At 54.2% G+C, this 24,638-nt stretch overlaps 1 protein-coding gene across 3 annotated transcripts; it reads left to right on the top strand.

The window, feature by feature from the left end:
* Positions 1-6,874: 6,874 nt before the first annotated feature.
* On the top strand, positions 6,875-22,862 carry GRK1 (G protein-coupled receptor kinase 1). Of its 3 annotated transcripts, none has more exons than XR_005793904.1 (8): positions 6,875-7,728; positions 9,031-9,158; positions 11,888-12,045; positions 12,759-12,842; positions 15,641-15,765; positions 17,671-17,872; positions 18,913-21,570; positions 21,657-22,862. XR_005793904.1 is itself a non-coding variant. In XM_040486995.1 (7 exons), exons 1-7 carry the CDS (start codon positions 7,030-7,032, stop codon positions 19,209-19,211), a joined length of 1,695 nt encoding a protein of 564 aa, XP_040342929.1. In that variant the 5' UTR covers positions 6,875-7,029; the 3' UTR covers positions 19,212-22,862. The 3 variants fall into 3 exon arrangements, 1 of the variants encoding a protein (XP_040342929.1); XR_005793905.1 differs by having other exon boundaries at positions 18,913-21,894; positions 22,469-22,862; XM_040486995.1 differs by having other exon boundaries at positions 18,913-22,862.
* Positions 22,863-24,638: the final 1,776 nt, after the last annotated feature.

The following is a 24,638-nucleotide window of genomic DNA, read 5'->3' as shown; positions in this document are numbered from 1 at the left end:
GGTTTATGTAGCTGGGGCCGTGACATCTGCTCACCGGGGTACCTACCGCTGCCATGAGACAAATGTACCACAGAAGACTTTTCACAAATATCCAAGTCAAAGCCTGATTAAAATAACAGGTATTGTACCCAAGGACCTAGGATTTCATTTGCTGTCCCCTCTAGGTTTTCCCTCTGAGGGCACATTTGTGGCCAAATTTGACCGTTTCATTTGGAAGAAGAATAATGAAAAGTGCTCTTTTCAGTTGTTCTGACTTATTTTAACATGACTTCGTTTGTTAGCAAAATGAGCCCCCAAAGATTCAGATGGAGTAGCACCATTTTAGCTTGGACTCATAATTTTTTCATGGACCAAATCTGTGTGTCTTTCGTATGCTGTTCTCATTCACAACTTGGGGATTTCAGGTCAGTAAGACACAGTGACGTTAGGTTGCTAATTGCCCACGGCCCATGGGCCTGGGACCCCAGCCGCCGGGGCCTGAAGACAGAGAAGCGACCGTCCCCACAGAATAAATGCCACCCTCACCTGGGAAGTATAGACATGTCCTTGAAATGAGCAAGAAGTGAATCCTTTCCAGAAGTCGTTGAAAGAAACCATCCACATTTAGTCTCTGGAGTCCCAGATGTGAGAAAGTGTGGGCTGAACTGCACACACATGATCACAGTGCCCTCCGGATGTGTGCCTGCGGGGAGGAGAGGCAGGGAAGGGAGGCTCCCACACAGCATGCTCTGAGAACATGCAACAGATGCCCCACAAAGAGCGGGCTCCAGACGATGTGGGGAGCCCAGACTTCTCCCCCACCTGGCAGAAAAGAGGTGGGGCCCACCCCCTTCTGCTGCTGGGGTGGAATAAAAAAAAAAAACAGCTAAAACTGAAGGATTAAATGATAGGAAAATGTCCAGGTTTCAACTGATAATCATGTATTTTAGTCAAGAACCAGGAAGATTTCAAAATGAATTAAAACAAGGCAATCAAAGGGTGCCAATATCAAAGTGATAAGGCTGTTGGAATCAGAGATTTTAAGGCAGTTGTGATAAAAATGCTTGAGGGAGCAATCATAAACCTGTGAAACAAAGAAAAAAATAGTCTCAACAAAAAGAAAGTTTAAGGAAAGAAACAGAAGATACAAAGAAGAACCAATGGAAATATAAAAAATACAATAATGAACATAAAAAGCTCAATGAATGGATTCAGCTGCATAAAGGAGGGGACAGATGAAAGAAATCAGTGACATGGAAGAAAAAATAATAGAAATTACGTGATCTGAACAGTAGGAAAAAGATGTTCAGTGCCTCAGGGACCTGGGGACTAACGGAGATGTAACATCTGTGCCATCAGAGTTCTGGAAGGAGAGAAGAAAGAGGACAGGGCTGAAAACTCCCAAACACAGCAAAAGATATAAACCTGTGTGTTCACAAAGCCGAGTGAAATACGAATAGGGTAACTCCCCAGATCCACAGTGCATCATGATTAAACTTCTGAAAATTGAAAACATACACACACAAAAATCAAGAAAGCAGCCAGAGAAAAAACATTTGAATTACAGAAGATTACTCTTCAGAAAGCAGAGTCAGAAGGAAGCTGCAAAATATATTTAGATGCTGAAAGAAGAGATCTGTTACCCAGATCCTGAACCCAGCACAAATAGGGAAGAAGGGGCCCCAACATTCTCAAATGAAGGAAAAGGAAAGGAAGATAATTTGTCAGCAGCAGACTTATCCTAAAAGTATGGCTAAAGGAAGTTCTCGAAACAGAAAGACGGTGTTGAAAGAATATGGGAGCATTAGGAAGGATGAAATAACATGGTAAGTGAAACATGGGCAAATACTATAAGCTCTCCTTTTCTTCTTGAATTTCCTTTTCTCTTTTTTAATAATTTATTCATTTTGAGAGAGAGCATATGCATGCTTGAGTGGGAGAGGGGCAGAGAGAGAAGGAGAGAGAGAGTCCCAAGCAAGCCCCGCACTGTCAGCACAGAACCCAAAGAGGGCTTGAACTCACAAACTGAAATCATGACCTGAGCTAAAACCAAGTGTCAGACGCTTAACCATCTGAGCCCCTCTTCTTGAATTTTCTAAATTATGTTTGATGGTTGAAACAAAAACCATAACATTGCCTGATATTGTTCTAAATGTATGTAGATGAAATAATTAAGGTAATTATAAACAGGAAAGGATAAAGAGATGTGATATTTCTGTACTTCACTTGAACTGCTAAAGTGACAGCAATAGAATGTGATAAATTATGTACATATGATACCAACAGCAACCAATAAAAATATGCATAAAGAGATACACGTAAAAATACTATAGATAAATCAAAATTGAATCCTAAAAATTTTTCAAAGTAACCCACAGGAAAAATGCCAGACCTCATCAACAATTACATTAAATGTAAATGCTATAAATACATCAGTCAAAAACAAAACAAAACAGAGACTGACAGAGTAGATTTAAAAACAGACCCAAATATAGGCTGTCTAGTAGAAGCTTATCTCAAATAGAATGATATAGGCAGGTTGAACACAAAAGGATGAAAAAAGATACATCCTGCAAATAAATACTAATCAAATGAAGGTGTGGTTATATTAATATCATATGACTTCAGAGCAGAGAAAATTACAGGAGACATTACATAATGATAAAGGGTCAATCATCAAGAAGATATAGCAATCCTAAATGTGTATGCGCCAAATAAGAGAGATGCAAAATGTGCAAAGCAAACTAATAAAACTGGCTTCAACAGTTCTCTCTCGATAATTGATAGAATAGCTAAATAGAAAATCAGCACGGATATAGAAGAATTCAACAATATTGTCAATTAACAGGATGCCATTGACATTTGTAGACTAGCCCACCCAAGCACAACCGAATACACTTTCTTTTTAAGTGATCTTGGAACATATACCAGAATAGAGCATATCCTGAGCCATGAAACAAAGCTCCACAAAGTTAAGAGAATTGAAACCATGCAGTGTGTCCTCCAACCATGATACAATCAAACTAGAAACAAATAACACAAAGATAACAGGGGAATCCTCAAACGTGAAAACTAAATCACATTTCAAAGAATTCCTAAGTCAAAAGGAAGTCTTGAGGGAAATTTAAAAAGCGTAGGACTGATGAAGACAAAAATAGAACATCAAAATTCGTGGGATGCAGCTAATGCAGTGTTAAAAGGAGAATTTAGGGGCTCCTGTGTGTCTCATTCGGTTAAGCATCTGACTCTTGCTTTCAGCTCAGGTCATGATCTTGTGGTTTCATGGGTTCGAGCACCATGTTGAGCTCCATGCTGACAGCACAGAGCCTTCTGGAGAGTCTCTTCCTTTCTCTCTGCCCCTCCCCCACTCAAGCTGTCTCTGTCTCTCTCAAAAATAAATAAATAAACTTAAAAAAAAAGAATTTATAGTTCCAAATGCATGTATCAGAAAAGAGAGAGAGTCTTAAATTAATAATCTCAGTTTCCACTTGGAAAATTTAGAAAAGGAGGCAGGGAAAGCAAGCAGAAGGAAGAAATAAAAGCTAAGATCAGAAATCAATGAAATTAAAAACAAAAGCAAAAGGGAAAATCAGTGAAAGAGCTGGTTCTTTGAAAAGTCAATAAAATTGACAAATCTATAGCAAGAAAATAGACATAAATAACCAAATTAAGGATAAAATGAGATATTACTACAGACCCTTCAGACATAAAGAGGAAATGCCACACACAACTTTATGCACGTAAACTCAACAACTTAGATGAAATTGGCCACTTCCTCAAAAAACACACCTTGTCCCATTTGAAATAGAGAATTTGACTCGCCCTATAACTATTAAGGAAACTGAATTTATAATGTAAGGTCTCCCAACAACAAAAAAACCCTTCAGGCCCTGATGGTTTCACTGGAGAATTCTACCAAACAGGTAATGAAGTAGCACAAATTGTGTACTGTATCATTTGGAAAATAGAAGGGGACTTCCCCACCTGATTTATGAGACCAGCATGCCCTTCACCAAAACCAAAGCCAGCGCAAGAAACAAAAACAACTACAGACCAAATCCCTCACAAATATAGACAAAATTCCTTAACCAACTATTGACAAATTGAACCCAACAATGTATAAAAAGCATTAAACACCATGACCAAGGGGGATATATTCTAGAGATGCGGAGCTGGTTCGATATTAAAAAATCAATCAGTGTAAAACCCCACATTAACAAGCCAAAGAAGAAAAATCCTGTGATCATACCAGCTGATGCAGAAAAAACACTTGACAAAATTCAACATTCATTTATGATAAAAACTCTCAGCAGACTAGGAATAGACAGAAATTTCATTAAAAGCATTAAAAGCATTGACAGAATCTCTACAGCCAACATCCTCTCTAGTGGTGAAGGACTGGTGTCTACCCCAAGATCAATAATGAGGCATGGACTTCTGCGCTCATTTCTCTGTGTCAGCCTTGTGCTGGGCGGGCGTTCCAGCTAGTGGAATAAACAAGAAAAGAAAAGGCAACAGACTAGAAAGGAAGAAATGAAGGTCCTTATTTTCAGACAACAGGATTGTATGTGTAGAAAATTCCAAAGACTCTGCAAAAAATCTAGAATACATGAGTTCAGCAAGGCAAAGTCTACGAGGTTAACGCCCCCCAATCAACTGTGTTTCATTTACTAGCAATGAGCACATGGGTCCCAAACGACACTATGATTGACATTTGCTCAAAACAAACAGGAATATTTAGGTGTTAATCCAATACAACACGTACAGAACTTGTGTGCTCAAATATTCACGATGGTGAGGGAAGACAGGTTACAGATTACATTCATAGGTTGGAAGATTCAGTGTAGTAAAGATGTCAGTTCTCCCCAGATTGACATGTAGGTTTAATTCCTATCAAGGTCTGAACTAGATTTTTTTGTGTAGATACAGAGAAGACTACTGTAAGACTTCTATAGAAAGGCAAAGGAAGTGGAATATTTTCTTCCATGTTTTGAATACTTAGTTTTAAAAATTGTTTTTTGAAAAATATTTTTGAAAAAGAATAAAGTCGAGGCTCCGTTTACTCAGTTCCAAGCCTATCATCTGTTTCTGTGTCTCACATACAGTGACGGAGAGGAGGGTACCGGAGCAGAGCGGACCATGCTGACGTGCCCACTGCATCCCCGAGCAGCTTAGAAGAGGCGCACAGTCGCAGCGCCACCCCCAGGCCGCTGAAGCGGAGTCTGTTTTGGCAAGGTCTCCAGGCGATTGGTGTGCCTGGCATGATTGGGAAGTGTGGTAGGCAGTGAGACCCCTGTCCTTTGAACCCTGCCGGGTAGGCAGGGAGGGGTTAAAGGCAGGGGACTCTGCTCATACACAAGTCCTCACTTCTGCCTTCCCTGCCTTTCACCCACACCCCTCTCCCAAACATCCTCTTCTCCCCGGAGGAACAGGGGGTGGGCTGGGCAACCTGGCCCCTGGGCTCAGGCATTCCTGTTTCTGCAACCCCTCACTTCCTCCCCTCTTTAAACTATAACCAACCCCAATTGGTTCCTTTTCTTCCCCACACGTTTACTGAGTACCTGTTGTGTACTGGATAGACAAGGCCATGCCTTTGCAAATCTGACACTTCTGTTGGGCCTGGCATCCCCAGATGTGCCCCAGGTGTCTCCTAGATGTCCCTGTGTCCCCCAGGTGTGTCCTCCAGTTGTGTCCCAGATGTCCCCCAGGTGTGTGCCCCAGGTGTGTGCCCCAGGTGTGTCCCCTAGGTGTGTACCAGCTGTGTTCCCCAGGTGTGTCCTCCAGATGTGTGCCCCAGGTGTGCCGAGGTGTGTGGGACACCTCCAGGTGTGTACCAGATGTCCCCTAGATGCCCCCCAGTTGTCCCCCAGTTGTGTCTCCCAGCTGTGTCCCCTAGGTGTGTCCCACATGTCCCCCAGGTGTGTGCCCAGATGTGTGCCCCAAGTGTGTCCCAGGTGTGTCCTCAAGGTATGTCTCAGATGTCCCCCACGTATGTGCCCCAGGGTCCCCTAGGTGTGTCCCCCAGGTGTGTGTCCCAGTGTGTGGGACACCTCCAGGTGTGTCCTGATGCCCCCCAGATGTGTCCCCCAGGTGTGTCCTCCAGGTGTGTTCCAGACATCCCCTAGGTATGTGGCCCAGGTGTGTCCCCCCAGGTATGTCTCTAGGTGTGTCCCAGATGTCCCCCAGGTATGTGCCCCAGGATCCCCCAGGTGTGCTGCTGGCCTCTGCACCCCTCCCTCACTCCTGTTTCTGTGTGGGGCCTCAGCCCTGGGTGTAGCTGGGGTCTCCTGCTTGGGTCCTCGCCTCACCTGAAGCTTCTACAGGCATTCTGCTTTGCTGGCACAGCCCAGGAGAGGGGAGGGAGCAGATGTGGAGCTGATCCCTGGGCAGGTGCCGGGGTTACCTTAGGCCTCAGAGCTGGCAGGTGACCTGGGGGCAGGCTTCTGTCCGTGTCAGGCCCGGTCCCCACACAGCCACAGTTGCCCTGCCAGCGGGGAACCATGGACACCCCAGGAGGCTGTTCTCCTGTGAGCTCTCACTGCCTTTTCTGCGTGAATTTCTATGGTCACCTGTTTTTCTTCCCACTTGCTTTTTTTTTAAGACAAAAATGAAATATAGGGGGAAAACCACCAGCCATCTTTACTAAAGCAGGGTTTCTCCTGGGCCCCTCTGCCTTCTGTTTGGTCTCCTGTCGTCTAGAGAAAACAAACGTGTCCCTGCCTGCCTAGGCTGAGGGCAGCTTCAGCCAGACGCAACGGGGCCCGGGTTTGTCCTTTCTGTCGGGCCCTCAGGAGGAGGGAGCCCCGAGGACGGGCCGTCTAATCCGACTGGAAGCCGCTTAGGGGATTGTCTTTTTCTGGCACCTGCTCTGTGACCCCGGGCTGGGATTTGGCCAGAGCTGCGTCAGCTGGGTCCCCTGGGCTCCTGGCACGGCCTCCAGTCACCCTTGCACCTGCTGGGACGCCTGCCTTCTGGGGAGGGCAGGGGGCACGGACCCAGGGCGGCAGGTCAGGCCCCTCGTGCCCGACGCGGTGGGAGGCCAGCGCCAGGATGGATTTCGGGTCCCTGGAGACGGTGGTGGCCAACTCAGCCTTCATCGCTGCCCGGGGCAGCTTTGATGGGAGCAGCGGCCCATCCTCTCGGGACAGGAAGTACCTGGCCAAGCTGAAGCTGCCCCCGCTGTCCAAGTGCCAGGGCCTCCGGGAGAGCCTGGACCTGGCGTTCCTGAGTGTGTGCTCAGAGCAGCCCATCGGCAAGCGGCTGTTCCAGCAGTTCCTGGGGGCCGACCAGAGGCATGCGCCGGCTCTGGAGCTCTGGAAGGACATCGAGGACTACGACACCGCTGACGATGACCTCCGGCCACAGAAGGCTCGCGCCATCCTGGCTGCGTACCTGGACCCCCAGGCCGACCTCTTCTGCAGCTTCCTGGACGAGGGGACCATGGCGCAGGCCCGGGAGGGGCCCGTGGTGGGCGGGGACGGGCTCTTCCGGCCCCTGCTGCAGGAGACCCTGGTGTACCTGAGCCAGGCGCCCTTCCAGGAGTACCTGGACAGCCTGCACTTCCAGCGCTTCCTGCAGTGGAAGTGGCTGGAGGCCCAGCCCACCGGGGAGGACTGGTTTCTGGACTTCAGGGTCCTGGGGAAAGGCGGCTTCGGGGAGGTGTCTGCCTGCCAGATGAAGGCCACCGGCAAGTTGTATGCGTGTAAGAAGCTCAACAAAAAGAGACTCAAGAAAAGGAAGGGGTACCAGGTGGGCAGCCGGCCGCTCACATCGGGCAGGAGGGAGTGCCCCGAGACCCGCAGGGGGCCACCTGGGACCGCGTCCAGCCCCACATGGGACGCTGGGCCCTCCCTGTGGGCAGCCTTCTCGCCCCAAGCGGAGCACAGGCCCCCTCTGGCCCGGGCCTCGGCGTGGCCGCTCTGAGCCACTGGCCCCAGCTCTCTGCACACACACGCGAGTCGCCGTGGCCCCTCCTCAGAGGGGGGCTTTGTGTTGTTGGTGTGGACGGCACCGTGCATCCCGCTGGCCTTCTTGTTTTCACCAACACCGTGAAATATAGGAGCTGGTGTTGGAGGGAGGCTGTTGACCCATAATCTGGCTTTCTGGGGCTCTTCGGGCCCTGACTTGGGCCCTGACGGAGCACATGGGGGGTCCAGCCAGAGCTGGCAGTTACTAGAATGTTTTCCTGGCTCAGGTGAGCCAACGGTATGGCGGGTTGCCGCTTGGGGTCTGCTGTTCCCAGCTCGGGTCAGACTCCCTGTAGGGAGGACAGGGAAAGCTGAGCTCATCTCCTGTTGCGCTTGGTTCCCATCCTCTCCCGCTGCATAGAGCAGACACAGCTTTTTGGGGTAAACAGCAGCCACCAAGGGTGACTGCGTTTCTTGCCAGCGCTCCCCACTTGGGGCTGCGGGAGCAAGCAGGCGTGGTCTCACCTGACGGTGTCTTCTGTCCCAAGTTCAGGGTCCTCACTGAACTTAACACTTGGCAGGACAAACCCAGAACCTGTCCACGCAGCGTGGGTGCAGAGGGGCCTCCTGAACCATCGAGGGCACCTCCTTGGAAAAGGAACTCTGCTTTCCTTGCCCAAATACAACTTTAAAAGACATTCTAAGTGCACATCGTGAGGTTTGAAAATGAAGATAGAAAATGAACAGACGAGGGTGGGTGCCCAGCCGTCTGCTGCCCCGGGGCCCGGTGAGGAGGGCAGGGTGGCGGGGGGCGAGCCGGTTGGACATAAGGAAGCACTGGAAGGAAAGCCTCGAACAGGCAGCCACAGACATGCGGGATCCTCACCTGGCGTTTTTAAGGCTGGCTGTCTGACTCCCGCCTCCTCCCGGAGGCTCCAGGAAGCCTGAGTCCTCTGGACTTTGTCTCTGGGGATGGGGCGAGTGAGACACGTGTGTAGGTTACTTGTGGTTGCTTTGTGTTGCAAGCTGCTTCAAATGCGTTTGTAACTCTGTTTCTGTTTTCTGGCTTGTGGGGCTCGGGCTTCTTTGGTGACATCACATTCCCGCTTAAACCTGGGTACTTATTCGAGATCTTGTTTTTCAGGGTGCTATGGTAGAGAAGAAGATTCTAGCAAAGGTACACAGCAGGTTTATAGTCTCGCTGGCGTATGCATTTGAAACCAAAACCGACCTCTGTCTGGTGATAACTATCATGAACGGAGGCGACCTGAGGTAAGCAGGGGGCAGGCTTGGAGAAGGGGCCCTGGGGCCCTGGGGGCTGTCCCACCTGCACAGAATATGCTAACACCCGAGGAGAAGTCCTGCCCCCCATCAACATGCTCCTCTCTGGCCCCTGGTTGCCGACTCTCCAAGCGGTGAAACGCGGGGCTGTGGGGAGGTGGCCCACGGCTCTCTAGTTGCCGGTGGACGTGGGGTTTGTGTGGCGGCGGGCGTGGGGCACAGGTGCCGTGGGTCAAGCACTCGTTGGGGGGACAGATGAACGGAAGGTGAGCGAGGGCCCTGCTCTTGGGGATGGCGGCAGAGACGGAAACACGACGTGGCCGACTTCAGGAGCTGTGGCTTTGCTCTCAGCGTGTCTGGTGCCTGGACTTGCGCTTGGCTCTGGGCTCCCGTGGGAAGTCAGACCACTGGCCCTCGGCGGGGAAAGACCCAGATGCAAGTCGGGCAACCTGCCCGCTCTTGCCTCAGCATGCTGGTCTGTAAAACGGGGATGAGGAATAACACTAGTGTTCTCAGGGCCTTGTGGGGAGTAAGTTAATACTGTCACACACCTGCGGGAGAGTCACGTGGCACACAAACAGGACCATCGCTCTTGGTGTTGCCTGCAAGCCCTCTGCCTTCATTCTTCCTGCTGGATTCGTCAGGTGTTTGCCGGCCGCATTTCCCCGGTGCGGATTCTGAGCCTTGAGTAAGGAACCCGTGTGAGGCCACACGGAAGAGGAAGTACAGGCAACGTGACTGAAAGCGCAGAGAAGGTCATGACATTGTGCTGTACTGCACTCTACTGTATGACATCGCACTGTCCTAAGCTCATTGCTCTACATGGGACTGGACTGGACTGGACACACCACACCGTCCTCTACTACACCGTCCTACGCCACGTTACACCAGCTGTCCTGTGCTACACTATACTACGCTATGCTGTCCTATGCTATGCCGTAGTACCCCGCACCACACTATACTACTCTACGTTGTCCTGTGCTACACCCTACCACACTATGCCACACTGTACTACTCCACACGGTACTATACGATGCCATACTACCCTATGCTATACTATATTACAGTACACCATCCTCTACTTTGCTGTGCTGCTCTACTATACTGTATTGCATCACACTACGCTGCTGTGTACCGCACTACACCGCACCGTCCCACACTATGTGCTATTGTACCACGCTACACCATACTACACTACAGCACACTACACCATACTACGACACTCTGCCGTACTAGACTGCGCTGCGCTAGACTCCCATAACATACCACGCTACGTGACACTGTACTGTGCCGTACTAAATGACCCACCTCTACCCTAGACTAAACCACACTAGACCAGACTACACCATACTACACTGTCCCATACTGCACGGTAGTATGATACACGCCATACCATTCTATATGACACTGAACTACACTGCATGGTATTATACTGTGCTACGCTATACTCGACTATATTATACCACAGTATATTAGACCACAACCTGCTACATGATATGATACGTCTCACTGTACTATACTACACTATGCCCCACCATGCCATAATATGCCATACTACACCGCTCTATATTATACTATACTACATCGCACTACGCCATCCCGCACCGCACCATGCCACACTATACTATACTGCCATGTCATTCTCTGCTACACTACCGTATACCACACTGTGCCATAACATGCCACGCCATACTGTGCTACTCTGTATTACGCTACACTACACACAACACCTTCTACACTACACTACACTACACCATACTACACCGTGCGGCTCTCTACGCCACTATACTACTCTATGCTACACCATACCGTACTCTACTGTGCCACACTATGCTACACTGTACTATGCTGCATATTCCACAGTACACGACCACATCATACTGTATTACACCACACCACACAATACCACACCACACCGCACCATCCTACATTATACTCCGTTACTCCGTTATGCTTGCTTAACTCTCCCACGCTACATCATGCTACACACGTCACGCTGTGTCACGCTACGTTATGCTACGTTATTCGATGCCGTGCTGTTCTGTACTATACTTCACTACACTACGTTATACTACTCTGTGCACCACACTATATTATGATACCAGTGCAATGTAAACGCCATTTAGTTTGTTGTCCTGGCTTTCTCATGGTCTGGCTCACGTGGGGTTTCCTCTCTTGTTTTCTGAGTCTGCCTCTCCCTGGTTGCTATCTGGTATAAATAGTTTGTTTCCTTTTATCGGTAGGTCGTCAGGTCTTGCTTCTGCGCAGGACGTGATATGGAAAGATGGGGAGGGGGGAGGCAGGAAGGAGACTGTCCCGCAGGCCCACCAGGAGTCTGCGTGCGTGGGCTTGGTGAGGTGGCTGCCACGCTTGCCGGGGCGCCATATTGAGTCCTCAGGCCGCTCACACAGGCTTCCTTCACCGCCCTCTGCCCTTCCTCCCTTGGCTGGCACGGGTGAGATGGCTTTGGCGTCCATTTCCAGCTTTGCAGGCCAGTGTGGGGGAGGCAGGGACAGCCGTGCACTCTTCTGTCTGCCCTTCCCCATGGCGGTGGCACTGCAGGCTCTTAGGGCTGGTGCCGAGGCCCCACAATGACCACTTTGCCGACACAAAACAGGATTTTGAGGCTCTCACTGTTTCCTGAGATCTTACTTCCTATGGAAACTGGGGGCACGTTGTTGTGCTGGAGAAGCATGGGCATCTGCGTGGTCTGCCCCCAGATACCACATCTACAACGTGAACGAGGAGAGCCCTGGCTTCCAGGAGCCGCGTGCCGTGTTCTACATAGCCCAGATTGTCAGCGGCCTGGAGCACCTACATCAGAGGGGCATCGTCTACCGAGACCTCAAGCCTGAGAACGTACTTCTGGATGATGACGGTGAGGTGGCCTCCCTCCCCTCCCGCCCTCCCCCTTCCCAGTATCTCCCTCCTGACTTCCCCTCCAGACCCCCCCTCGCCAGACTCTCCTCTGTGGCCGGACAGGTCAATGGTAGGGAGATGGGCCGGTTTTGATGAGTGTTATAACTTTAAACGGCACCAAAGGCATCTTAAGTTTGTTGTTCATTTCACACATTTTGCACAATTGTCTCTAAAGTTTTTGATGGATTTAGTTGAAATTTGGTACATAATTAGGCACCAAGCATTACAGGGAGTTAACTCAGGAGTTAACTGTGGAACTCCTGGTGAAGGGTTAACATTTTGTTCCTGATCTTAAATCCTCGGTCTGTCACTCGTTCTGCCTTTTATGGGATTGTCATCAGAAAGTGACATTGAGATCTAGGTTTCCTTCATGTCCCTTGTATACCCTCCCTTTGTGTCACCAAGTCATGCAAACGTGGACATTCTCAAAATGGGGTTTGGGTGGATTGTGCCCCCACTCACAGCCGCAGATCTGCTGGGGCCCCTGCAGTCTGGCCTCGGTGCCCTGGGGTGGGCCCGTGCTGAGAGTGTGTGCCCGTGGGCGCACGTGTGCCCTTGTGTGTGTGTGTGCGCATGTGGGCAGAGGCTGCCCTTGGCTCCTGCAGGCTTGGGAACACCAGGCGCCTTTGTTCTGTGGAGCTGCGTGTGACCTCAGTCCATGTTTGCTTTCAGGTAATATCCGAATATCTGACCTTGGGCTGGCCGTGGAGCTGAAGGACGGACAGACCAAGACCAAGGGCTATGCAGGAACCCCAGGTTAGCACCTGAGGGCGAGGGTGGGGGCTGAGGCCCTAGGGGTTTGTGGGGGCCCTCATCTGTCATAGTGAATAGCAAAACCACAGGGCCTGGCCAGCAGGCACGCCCGGCAGCTCGAGAGCTGCACCCACCGCAGGGATGACCCCTCCTGCCTGCTGGTCCGGACGTGTCACACCCTCTGAGATAGAAGCTTCTGCCTTCAGTGGCTTTCCGTACATCAGCGGAATGTGTTTGTCTGGAGGGGAGCCCGACCATGTTGGCTGGAGCCCTGAGGGTCTGCGCTCAGTGGATCACCGGCTGCACCCCCACCGAGGCGGGCAGCCTGGGAGAGCCCCGAGGGGTACCCAGCCCCCACCGCAGTGTGGCCAGGGCCTTCGCTGTCCAAGGGAGCCTTGGGTAGGGTGTGAGGCAGGCGGGGTGGCCTCAGGGGAGGGGGCTGCCCTCGTCCTGTGTGTGTGCGCGGCTGTGTATGTGCGCACGCACACGTGTGTCCGTGTTTGCTTGTGTATGAGTGTGTGTGCACTGTGTGCGCGTGTGTATGTGTGTGCAGTGCACAACATGTTCTGCTGCTCCCCCACGTCCCCCAGCCCAGGCCTGCAGAGAACCCAGGAGACCCTGGGAACAGGGGAACAGGGGCGGGGCGGGCATAGCACAGCTGCCCAAGCTGCAGGGGGAGCTCAGTGCCGGCAGGCCAGGGGCACCTGAGGGTCAGCCCCCTGCCCCACCCTGTCCCGGAAGGTCCAGGGACCCTCAGCAGATCCTGTCCTGGGTTGATCTGGCTTTGGGGAGGAGCTGCCACGGTGGGTCTGTCCTCACCTGTGGCTTTGTTTAGGGAAGGTCCTATCTTGAGTTTTCCAGGTCCTTGGCCAGAGTCTATGAAGTTCCAGCCCTGAGTGTGAGTGTGTGAGTGGAAACACCCCACATATTTTGGGGTGATTCAAATCGTTAGGAGAAGGCTGTGGAGAATAAGGCACCGCAGGCTGGATTCCAAGTGGTCTGACTCCAGGCCCTGGTGGTATCCAGGCCCATGTGTGAGGGCCCCACCGACCAGCAGAGGGCCCCGCAGGCTTTCCTGTGGCCGCGGCCCTTCTCTGAGCAGAGGGTCTCGTCTTCTGTGCCTTTGGGGGCAGGGGCAGGGTGTGACCCACAAAAAGGCCCAGCAGAGGTTACCGTGGAGCTTGGGGTGACGCCTGCTGGGTCCTCCCCAGCAGCCACTCTGCACCCTGCCTGCTATGGCCGCAGTCAGCAGGCTGTGACCTCTGCGTGGAGGAGATGTGAGCGTGCCCTCCGACCCCATGGACGCGGGGCTGGGTCAACGCGGGGAAGAATTAGTTACTAGACAGTGGAGTGTTCACTCATTCATTCATTCATTCATTCATTCATTTGCCCACTCACTCACTCATTCACTCACTCACTCACTCACTCACTCACTCACCTGTGCATTCAGGTGACAAATGTTCACTCGTGCTTGCTCTTTCCCGGATGCCACGTAGGTCCTGGGGATACAAAACGATGTGTCACCCAGACCAAGTTGGGAAGCAGAGCAGAGGCACCACTGGGGTGTTTGCTCAGAAATTGATCCTCTCCCTGTGGCCTGGCTGGCCTTTCTCCTAGACCTTGTTTCAACCTAGAAGTTGTGGCCAGTGAAACACATCTTTCTTACAGCATTTGAGCAGTCTGGAGTCTTTTCAGTTCCTGAAAAGCAGGACCTACAAAGGGGTTAAGGGGTGTCAGGTCCCGGAGGGTCTGTGGGATTTGACTCCTGTAACCTGTCAGGAACAGGTGAATCTCTGGTCATATCAGCTTGGCCGCCTTGCTGAGCACACCACCTATTGGAACCTGGCCACGAACAGGGTATACTGAGGGCCTGGAGGGACAGGAAATCAACAGACACATTAGCTTTGCTTCCCTTGGAATGTCTGAAGCGGTCAGGAACAGAAGCCACCTGCACCTAGACCATAGCACCGACCCCTGGTCCCCGGGGAGTGGACCGTGGGTCCCAGAAACTGGCCTGTCCACCCTTCCCATGTGCTAGCTGGCTTCCGTACAGTGGCAGGTAGGGAGTGGAGGCCCAGAGCTTGCTTTCAGGGATGTGGACCTTCACACTGTGGGGCTCCCCCACGTGGCCCCAACTTCCCAAATGTGGCTGACCTGACATGGGAACAGGTGGGGCAGTGGTAGGCATCTGGATTTGGAACATCTGGGCCTCACTCTGTCCTTTTGTGCCCTTTTCCAGAATCAACGGGTAGTGCCTATCTCTGACCACACACACCCACCACTCCACAGGTCACACTTGTACCTGAGTGGCAAGCGAGGACTGTTACTGTCTGTGTGCTATGGTCTCTGGGACCACCTCTCTGTCTGTCTGCTGTGATCTCAGGGACCGCCTCTCTGTCTGCTGTGTTCAGGGATCATCACTCTGCTGTGGTCTCAGGGACCAATCACTCTGTCTGCTGTGGTTCTGAGGGACCATCACTCTGCTCATCTGCTGTGGTGTGCCACAGGGAAGATGGGGCCTCACAGCTCACGTGATGTGGACGGCAGTGGTTCTCAAGCAGGGGCAGTTCTGCCGGGAGGGGACACTTGGCAGTGTCCAGAGAGTTTGGGTTGTGACACCTGGGGGCTCTAACTACTTACTGGCCGTGGGCCGGGAGTGCTGTTGCACATGCAGCCCGGAAGGGAAGGTCTGCGTGTGAAGCCTGTGGTCGTGCACGTGGGACATCAGTTCCGTGCCCACTGGGGCCGGGTGAGTGATTGCCACCACGTGCTGAGTCTGAGTCTGCGCTGTTGCCCGGCAGGTTTCATGGCCCCTGAGCTCTTGCAGGGTGAGGAGTACGACTTTTCTGTGGATTACTTTGCCCTGGGGGTCACACTGTACGAGATGATCGCGGCCAGAGGACCCTTCCGTGCCCGCGGGGAGAAGGTAGGAGGTCACTCTGTCATCCTGTGATGGTCCACTCGTCACTCGTGGGGGGTCGTAGGAGCAGGTGTCCTGCAGCTGCCCCACGGTGACCCTGCTTGTGGCGGGGGGAGGTGCTGTTCAGATCTTGGGCACTAGGCTTCTCGTGGGCAGGGCAGGGGACGTGGTGGCCTCGTGTCATGGAGCTCCCCACACCGAGACGTGTCTCAGGACCAGCCGTGCCTGGGCCTCCCCAATCCCCCTCCCCACGGGCAGCACTCAGCCCACCTGGGGCCAAGCTGGTCTAAAAGGGATGGGGTGCGGCCTCGTCCCTCCCTGCCTTCCACAGCAGACCAGCGAGCTCACTGTCGCCCCCTCCAGCACTGCAACCTTTCTGAATAGAGGGCAGTGGGCCTCGCGTCTCTGTGCCCTGCCCCTGGCCCCCCACGCTCTCTCCTGCACCATCTGCCCCAGAGTCTGCAGGGTGCTGTTACCCCAACCCACCCAAACCACAAACACAAGCTCACCTCAGTGACACCCGGGGTCTAGCTCAGACCACCATGACACAGCAGATGCCACAGTAAAGCAAGTCAAATGAACTTTCTGGTTTCCCAGTGTGTGTAAAGGTCACATGTCCACACGCTACAGGCTGCTGAGTGTTCAGTGGCTTTCCGTCCAAAACAGTCCACGTGGCTTAGTTAACAAATACTTACAGCTAACTGGGAGCTCAGCAGGTTGTGATCACTGATCACCATAGCAAATAAAACAATAATGAAAATGTTTGAAATACTGTGAGAATCACCAAAATGTCACAGAGACGTGTAGGAGCGAATGCTGCTGGGGAAGTGGTGCCAGCAAGTCTGCTGCCATTTGTAAACACTGCAGCGTCCCCCATAGATGGTATCTGGGGGCCTCGCCGCCTGCTCGAAACCCGGCCTCTTCTGGCGGGTGGGCCGCTGGGCACGCGGGGAGCCGGGGCTGAGGAGGCAGGGCGGGCAGGAGGCGTCTCCAGGGCCTGGTGGGAACAGCAGTATTTAGGCGGCCCCGTGCCTGCCTGGAGGTCACGCCCTTCACTTTCTTCTGCCGGGGTCCCGAACGTGTCCGTCCCCAGGTCACCCTGGTCCTGAGACACCCAGTCTTCCAGGAGCAGAGTCCTCGCACAGCTAACACAGCCGGCCGCTCTGTGGCTCTGCACGGCCGCCCTGATCGCTACTAACTCGTTTTCTCTCCTGACTTGCAACCACGCAGAAGAGCCAGTGCTGTGGGATCCGCACAAAGCGGGGGCCCCAGCACAGAGCTCTCACTGACCCCACGGCCCTGACCAGAGGCCCTGTTTTCCGTGTGTGCGAGACTGACGAGTCAGGCACAGAGTGTGCGGTGGGCGCACGGTGGCCCACCGTGTGTCCCACGGCCCGTGGCCGGCTGGGCGTCAGACCTGCGATGGCAAATGAAGAGTAAGCCTGTGTCTGCACAGTGTTAGGAAGGCGGATCTAACGTGTGGTGAGAGCACACGGCCAGCGTTTGCCGAGCTGGGAGGGGAGACGGGCTGCAAAGGGCACAGGGCGCATCTGGGGTCATCGTAGGGCCCCCTGGTCACTGGGAATGGGGTCCTGTGGTGTGGAAACTATACTCCATAAAGTGGATTCAAACTCGCCCTCAGTTTCCACCCAGTCAGGAGGTCTCTGCCAGCTCTGTCTGCAAAGTTGGCTCTTTCTCTTACCTTTCTCATTTTCACAGTGGGTAAGGAATGGTTATGTAGAGGCACCGCAGCATCAACCAGAGCGCCCCAACCTTGACCAACACCGTTGGGGGGCCCAGGGACCACACACGCAGGGTCAGCCATTACCTTGGGCTGGTGTCTTCCTGGGCGGTATGCTGGCCTGCATGGGCTCCTCGGGCCTGACGTGACGTGGCACATCCCCTGTGCAGGTAGAGAACAAGGAGCTCAGACAGAGGGTCCTCTCCGAGCCCGTCAAGTACTCGGACAAGTTCAGCCAGGCCAGCAAGGACTTCTGCGAGGCGCTGCTGGAGAAGGACCCTGAGAAGCGCCTGGGGTTCAGAGACGGGAACTGTGACGGGCTCCGCGCCAACCCCCTCTTTAAGGACATTAACTGGAGACAGCTGGAGGCCGGTACTGTCCTCTCGCCTTTGGATCTGGGGGGCCGCAGGGGGCAGGTCCGGCGGGAGGTCCTTGCTTGCTCTGCCTGCCCTGTTGGCACCTCCTGAGCTCTGCGGTGATGCCAGCAGAGATGCCCCGTGGCCTCCTGTCCCCAACTAACCCACCGTCCCCACTTCTCTGTCCACACAGAGGTTTCTCGGGCTGGTGTTGGGTGGGATGCTTGGGGTGCTGCCCACCTTTGAACTGAAGATCCACACCTGTGCTTGTGGGTTTCCACACCCTGTACTTTCAAGGAGCCCCTGATCCAAGACAAGGCAGGATCCCTCAAGCCGTCGTCTTGGGAGAACCTCGTTCCTTCAGTCAGTCTGTGTTGTCAGGTGTCCCTTGTGGGACACACGTGTAGGTGAGCGTGTGCAGACGCAGCCCCAGCCCTGAGCCTACGGTAGGGCGTGTGAGCTGCGACTCCCTACGGGAGCCCCAAGCGTCAGATGCCCAAAGGAGAGGAGTTGCTTTTGCAGGGAGGGGGCTCTGTGGCTGGATGGTGGTGCTGGTGTAGGGAAGATGGGAGCCAGGAGATCTGGGGCCTGGGCGGCGGGGGGGGGGGGGGGGGTCCGCAGGCCATGCCACCGGTCTAGCAGGTGGCTCAGCCTGGGGCCCACACTGAAGGGAAGGGCGGGTGGTGCGGCCACGGGGGTCACATGGCTAGTGTTGTATATTGGTGACTGAAGGACTTTGGCTCCCGAGCGAGCTGGGAGACAAGCCGGCTTTGGAAAGAGATCGAGATGCTCAGCCTGACTGTGCTGGGTTCGAGGTGTTGCACCTGCAGACAAGGAAGCCCCCTGGGAGGCAGGTGTGAGGACACAGACCAGAGCAGGCTGTTCCTTCGCCTGCCTGGATGCTAAGACCCTCATACCCGCCCAGCGTGCTGTGCGGCACCCGGACACCCGTCCTGAGCCTTCGGACACCCTGGAAGGGCAGCCCTGCTCACTGAGCACACGGCCGTTTCCTTCTGTTTTCGGCATTTCCCATCCCTGTTTTCTGTCTCCTCACAGGGATGCTGACACCCCCCTTCGTCCCAGACTCCAGGACAGTCTATGCCAAGAACATCCAGGACGTGGGCGCCTTCTCCACGGTCAAGGGCGTGGCCTTCGACAAAGCCGATACCGAGTTCTTCCAGGAGTTCGCGACCGGCAACTGCCCCATTCCCTGGCAGGAGGAGATGATCGAGACGGGCGTGTTCGCGGAGCTGAACGTCTGGCGCTCTGACGGGCAGATGCCTGACGACATGAAGGGGGTCGCCGTGGAGGAGGCAGCCCCCACGTCCAAGTCCGGGATGTGTCTGGTTTCCTAGGTGTGCAGGGGCAAGAAGGCCTCTGTGAGCCACCAGAGAAAGGCAAGGAGTGGCCAGATGTCCCGGCCCAGCTCAGGAGCCCAGCCCGTAAATAGTCTGCTTCTTCTGCCCCATTTCACTCAGAGACACAACCGTGGTTCTCAGATGGCACGTCCCACTCGAGGGCTCTTGTGGACGTCCCCGCCGGCAACCGGGTCAGCCGTCCGGGCAAAGCATTGCTTGGCGTTTTGGTATATGTTTCCTGCACCTTAACTGCACCTTCCCAGGTGGGAGGCATTCTCCTTGTTGGCTCAGGAGTTGGCAGAGCATGGCCCGCAGGCTCACGGACACCAGTGGAGAGGCCTGGTGCCCCCCTTCATGCCCAGACTGTGCCCCCTGCCACCTGCCTGCTGCCAGGGCCTGAGATACCCACCACCTACATGTTGGACATGCTGACATCTGCCAGGCGCTGGGGGCGCAGTCTCCCAGGGCTTGCGTCACCCAGGCTGTGGCCCAGTGTCCCAGAGGAGGGAAGACGGGGGCTCTGGGGATGAAGGCGACGGCAGCAGCCTCCCCCTCAGCTTCTCTGTGTCCTGAGAACATCTCCAGCCGATGGCATCTGGGTGTGCCGTTCTCCGGCCCAAGCAACAGCTTACCACCGGACTCTGCCTCCTGGCAAAGCCCTTTCCCGTGCTCCCGTCCTGGGCAAGCTTGGGGCCAGCTGGTCTTGCAACATGGGGTTTTCTGGCTGATGGCTAGGGCCAGACCCTGTCGGAATCCCCAGAGGCAACAGCACTGGAGTTTTGGGGTCCTAACCCTTACGAGCACAAGTATGCCCTCCTTCTGGCCTGTGGCCCCGTGTTCACTGTGTCCATGTTTCCAGCTTCACCTTTAACCCCAAGAATCCCCACGTGCGTCCTGCCTGGAAGAACAGTCTTTGTAGTGGCCTCCAGATGATGTTCACTCCTGGGCTGGGATTTGGTGGCATTGGCCTTGGAACCCGAGACTGCCCAGGGGGCTCAGGTGGGGCCGAGCCCCTGGGGAGGAGCTGAGATTTAGGGCCTGAAGTTTCCAGAAGGGTCTACTTTTCCTTAGGAAATAACTTCTGAGTCCTTGCAACTCATACACTGTGTCACATGCTGGTCCATGCAGAGAGCCACATGACGTGGCTGTGAGATGCCGGATTGCGTGTGGGGGTCACGTGGGAAGACTCCCCCTGGGAGTGTCAGAAGACACCACAGCATTTACCTGTCGAGTGGGGCTGACGTTGGGTCCTGCCAGGGGCTGCAAAAGAGGGAGTCCTACCTAGTTTTAGCACATGTCCTGGGGTCACTGCTTCCTTTCCCAGCTACCTCATGAGAGTCCACCCTGAGTATTGGGGTGCCCCCACCCTCAGACTGTCAACACCAAGTGTTCAGGGGCCCCCTTGCCCTCAGACTGTCATCCCTGAGTGTTTGGGGAACCCCTGCCCTCGGGCTGTCATCCTCAAGTGTTTGGGGAACCCCCACCCTCAGACTCTCAACCCTGTGTTGGGGCGCCCCCGCCCTTAGACTGTTAACACCGAGTGTTTGGGGCACCCCTGCCCTCGATCTGTCATCCTTGAGTGTTCAGGGAACTGCCACCCTCAGACTATCAACACCAAGTGTTTGGGGCACCCCCGCCCTCAGACTATCAACACCAAGTATTCAGGGGTGCCCCTGTCCTCAGACTGTCAACACTGAGTATTTGGGGCATCTCTGCCCTCAGACTATCATCCTCGAGTGTTTGGGGAACCCCCACCCTCAGGGGGTGCCCCCATCCTCAGACCGTCAATCCCAAGTATATTGGGGCATCCCTGCCCTCAGACTGTCATCCTTGTGTTCAAGTAACTCCCACCCTCAGACTGTCAACCCTGTGTTGGGGTGCTCCTACCCTCAGACTGTCAACACTGAGTGCTGGGGGGGTTGTTGCCTGCAGAAGTCCTTGTGCAGTCCTCTGCTCTCTGCCCTCAGGGGACCAGTGGGTCCTGCAGCCAACAGCTCTGGAGGGTTGCCACTCTGGCCCCCACGCCTGCCTGGCACAGGGCCGTGTCGTGTGTGGCCGTGCAGAGGCCAGCCAGGTGGTGGAGAAAATCCGGCCTGTGCTTCCGAGGACCGTATGACATGAAGCCTCTGCCTTTAAAGCACCCTTGGACCAGAAAGATCCTTCTCTCCTGGCTGTGCATGTGGCCTGCCAGAGGCAAAAACTGTTCTGGAAGGGCCTGAAGAGACGCCCAGCGCTTTCTGGTGTGTGACCTGGAGCATCTCTGCAGGCGCCCAGGACCAGGGACATGGGGCTGTCGGCGGGCAAATCACCCTCACCCAGTCTTGCTTTGTTTTCCAGAAAGGTGCACGTGGGCTAGGTAATGGCCATATGTGTCACTGCACTGCCTTGTGGTGCAACAAGGACCTGTTTCTGGCTTTTATAAACCCATTTAATCAGTTCTAGGTTCTCATGGCCCTGAACAAAGAGTGATTCCAGCAGCTGTGTGGATGGAGGCCTGGCCTGAAGCCCCTTGGCGTCTGCCAGGGGGGCCCATTTGCCTGCGTCTGATGGCCAGATGGTCAGATAAAACACAGGACATCGGATGCATTTGAATTTCAGATGAACAGCAAATACTGTTTTTAGTGCGTGTCCCAAATTATCCAGTTTGTGATCTGGCGCCTGTTGCTGAAATGCTTCATGTGTAAGTAACAATTCCTCTGAATCAGCAGGTCAGGCATAGTTGTGACTTCAGCGGTCTCTCTGTCATCGGAAGAGGTCTTTCCCGAGCCCATAAAACTCAAGCTGGCCTCAGTGCCCCTGCTCCCTGCTCCCCTACCTACAGGCGACCCTGCACACACTTGAACAGTGGTCTCAAGGCGCTAATTTAGGACGCCCAGTGCCTGTGGAAATTGCGACCTCCTGTGGGACATCCCTCCCCCAGCTCTCCTGGGGGTCCCGGCGGTGGCGGGTGGGGGAAGGGTCAGTGCCTGCCGGTGGTTTCTTCACAGTCTCGGGGGATCTCTGCTGTGGGTGGTCTTCCAGTCCCAGTCCCCCAACCTGGCACCCTCCCAGGGGGCTGGCTGTCCCCCACACGTGAGGCCCTTCCCCCAGCTCCAGCCTGGACCGTGGGGCTGGCCCTGACACGGGTCTTGGGGGCCGTCAGGGATCTAGTTAGCCTGCAGGCTTGTCTCTGTCTTGGGGGCTGCCCACACTAGGCCGATGAGGTTCCCCTGCAGAGATGCCTTCATTGCCGCTCCTCTTGTCCCACACCATAGCTGCCAAGGGGTCTTCAGACACCGGCCTGGACCCCTGCCGCAGGGTGCCTGGCACTTGGGCATCTGTGACCCTGGCCACAGCCTGGTGAGACTCACTGTCATGGGGTGTGACATACATCGTGGTGAAGATGGCACCCACTGGGTTTTTCCCAAGGATGGAAGGAGGCCAGGCAGCAGAGGGGCCCTGGGGGTACTGGGATCAGAATGACTCAGCACGACTTTTTGTTTGTAAAAAAAAAATGCAGTTTCTGTTCAAGCAGAAAAAGACAAAAAGGGAAAACATAATGGATTCTGGATTATAATATGAACGCTAGTTATGTTCTTTTTTTTCAAAATCACCTATACAGACCCCTCTGCAAACACACATATACACGCACACATGCATGCACACACATACACGCACATATACATGCACACCCACCTGTGCAGATACACATGTACACACATACACAAGCACATATCTATGCATACACACACATGTGCACATGCATGCACACACAGCTGTGCAGATACATACATGCACACACATATGCCTACACACATGCATGTGTACACACATGCATATACACACCTGTGCAGATACACACGTACCCACAATATACACATGCACATACACAATTTACCTCCATTCTCACCTCTTTATGACTACCAGATTTAAAAATTGCTTGCAGGGCACCTGGGTGGCTCAGTGGGTTAAGCATCCAACTTTGGCTCAGGTTCATGGGTTTCTCAAGGTTCATGGGTTTGAGCCCTGCGTCGGGCTCTGTGCTGACAGTATGCAGTCTGGAGCCTGCTTCCGATTCTGTGTCTCCCTCTCTCTCTCCTCTCCCGCTCTCGTTCTGTCTCTTTCTCTCAAACATAAATAAATGTTAAAAAATATTTAAAAAATAAAAATTGCTTGCAGTGTCTCTACTTGTCAGACTGAGAATTCCTTGAGCACATGGACACACACCCCTCCACCTGGTCCCCTACCATTGTGATAGTGTGGTTTTACTCTGCTACTCAGTAGTTAGTTTTTATAGGTCTGGTTCCCCTCTCCCAAACCTGCACCACACACTTGTCTGAGACACCGCTTAAGTGAGTGGCATTGTGGCTGCCTTGGACAGAGGCCCCCTGGGCAGGCCCTGGGATTTAATGAGGGGGACTAGATGCCGTGCGGGGCAGTACTGACGGACACGGTGGCTGACAGAGACCGGGGCAGGACGAGTTGCTGTGCATGGCAGGAAGTGCATGTACTGAGTATCATACCAGGTGCTGCAGAGAAGCACGGCACTCTTTTTCCTGTTTGTGCTCTGCTTTCCACGGGTGGCCTGCGTGTGGCCCCAGGGACAGACCTGTCCCATGCCCCTCTCGTGCCCCACTGTGCCCACATCTGTGTCAGATGCTGGGAGATACCTGTCCCCCTGGGCTAGCAAACACTTCCTCCATGGCCTTGGATGACCTGGCAGTCGTTGTAAATTAGATTAAACCCTTTTCCTGCTCACCCTCTGTGCAGGGTCCTAGGAGCCCCTGGATGAACAGGGCTCAGGTTAGTAGGGAGGACACGGGGGCTGGAGGGGCTGTCTTATGGGCTCTTAGCAGTGGGTCTGGCTGGTGTTCATTCCTGTAGGTCCCCAAGGCAACAGGGACCTTGATGGCTCACTCGTTCTTCCCAACCCTGCACAGGGCAGTTCAGACTGGGACTGCGTGTCGCCCTGGGGGCCTGGGAGTGAAAACCACCTTCCCAGTTCAGGAAGGCAGGAAGCCGACACGGGTTCCAGATGCGGTGTACTCCCGTCCTCCCCCCGCACCACCTGTGAGGACGGCTGGAGCGCGTGCAGCACCCGGGACGCACCGAGGAAGACTGGGGTGGGGAGGAAGACTGGGGCCGCAGCTGGCTGGCCCCGGACTGCGGGTGACCCAGGCCTGCGCTGGAGGGTGCCGCTGGCCGGCAAAGAGGAACGCGGCCCTGGGAAGAGGGCGCGAAGGAGCCAGCCCGGTGACGCAAGGCCCGTCCCCAAGGGACGCCCACAGCCCGCGAAGCTGAGTGGGTCCTGACCGCCACCTGCCCTCGGCCGTGACCTGGCCCTGACTGTGGGCCTGAGCTTTCGCCCTCCGCCCCCGTGTATGAGCCCCTCCCCGTCCCCTCTCCTGATGAGGACAGAGGGAGGGGGGAGGGAACCCGAGGGAA

Source organism: Herpailurus yagouaroundi, unplaced genomic scaffold, assembly GCF_014898765.1.
Source record: "Herpailurus yagouaroundi ecotype Mexico unplaced genomic scaffold, PumYag 164, whole genome shotgun sequence".
Lineage (NCBI taxonomy): Eukaryota > Metazoa > Chordata > Mammalia > Carnivora > Felidae > Herpailurus > Herpailurus yagouaroundi.
Note: the sequence above shows the minus strand (reverse complement) of the source record. Positions and strands in the feature narration are given on the sequence as shown.

Coding starts and splice junctions, on each gene's coding strand:
- GRK1 (XM_040486995.1), top strand. CDS start 7,030: ATGGATTTCGGGTCCCTGGAGACGGTGGTGGCCAACTCAGCCTTCATC. Junction 7,729..9,030: donor AGAAAAGGAAGGGGTACCAG/GTGGGCAGCCGG, acceptor CTTGTTTTTCAG/GGTGCTATGGTAGAGAAGAA. Junction 12,843..15,640: donor GGGCTATGCAGGAACCCCAG/GTTAGCACCTGA, acceptor GTTGCCCGGCAG/GTTTCATGGCCCCTGAGCTC.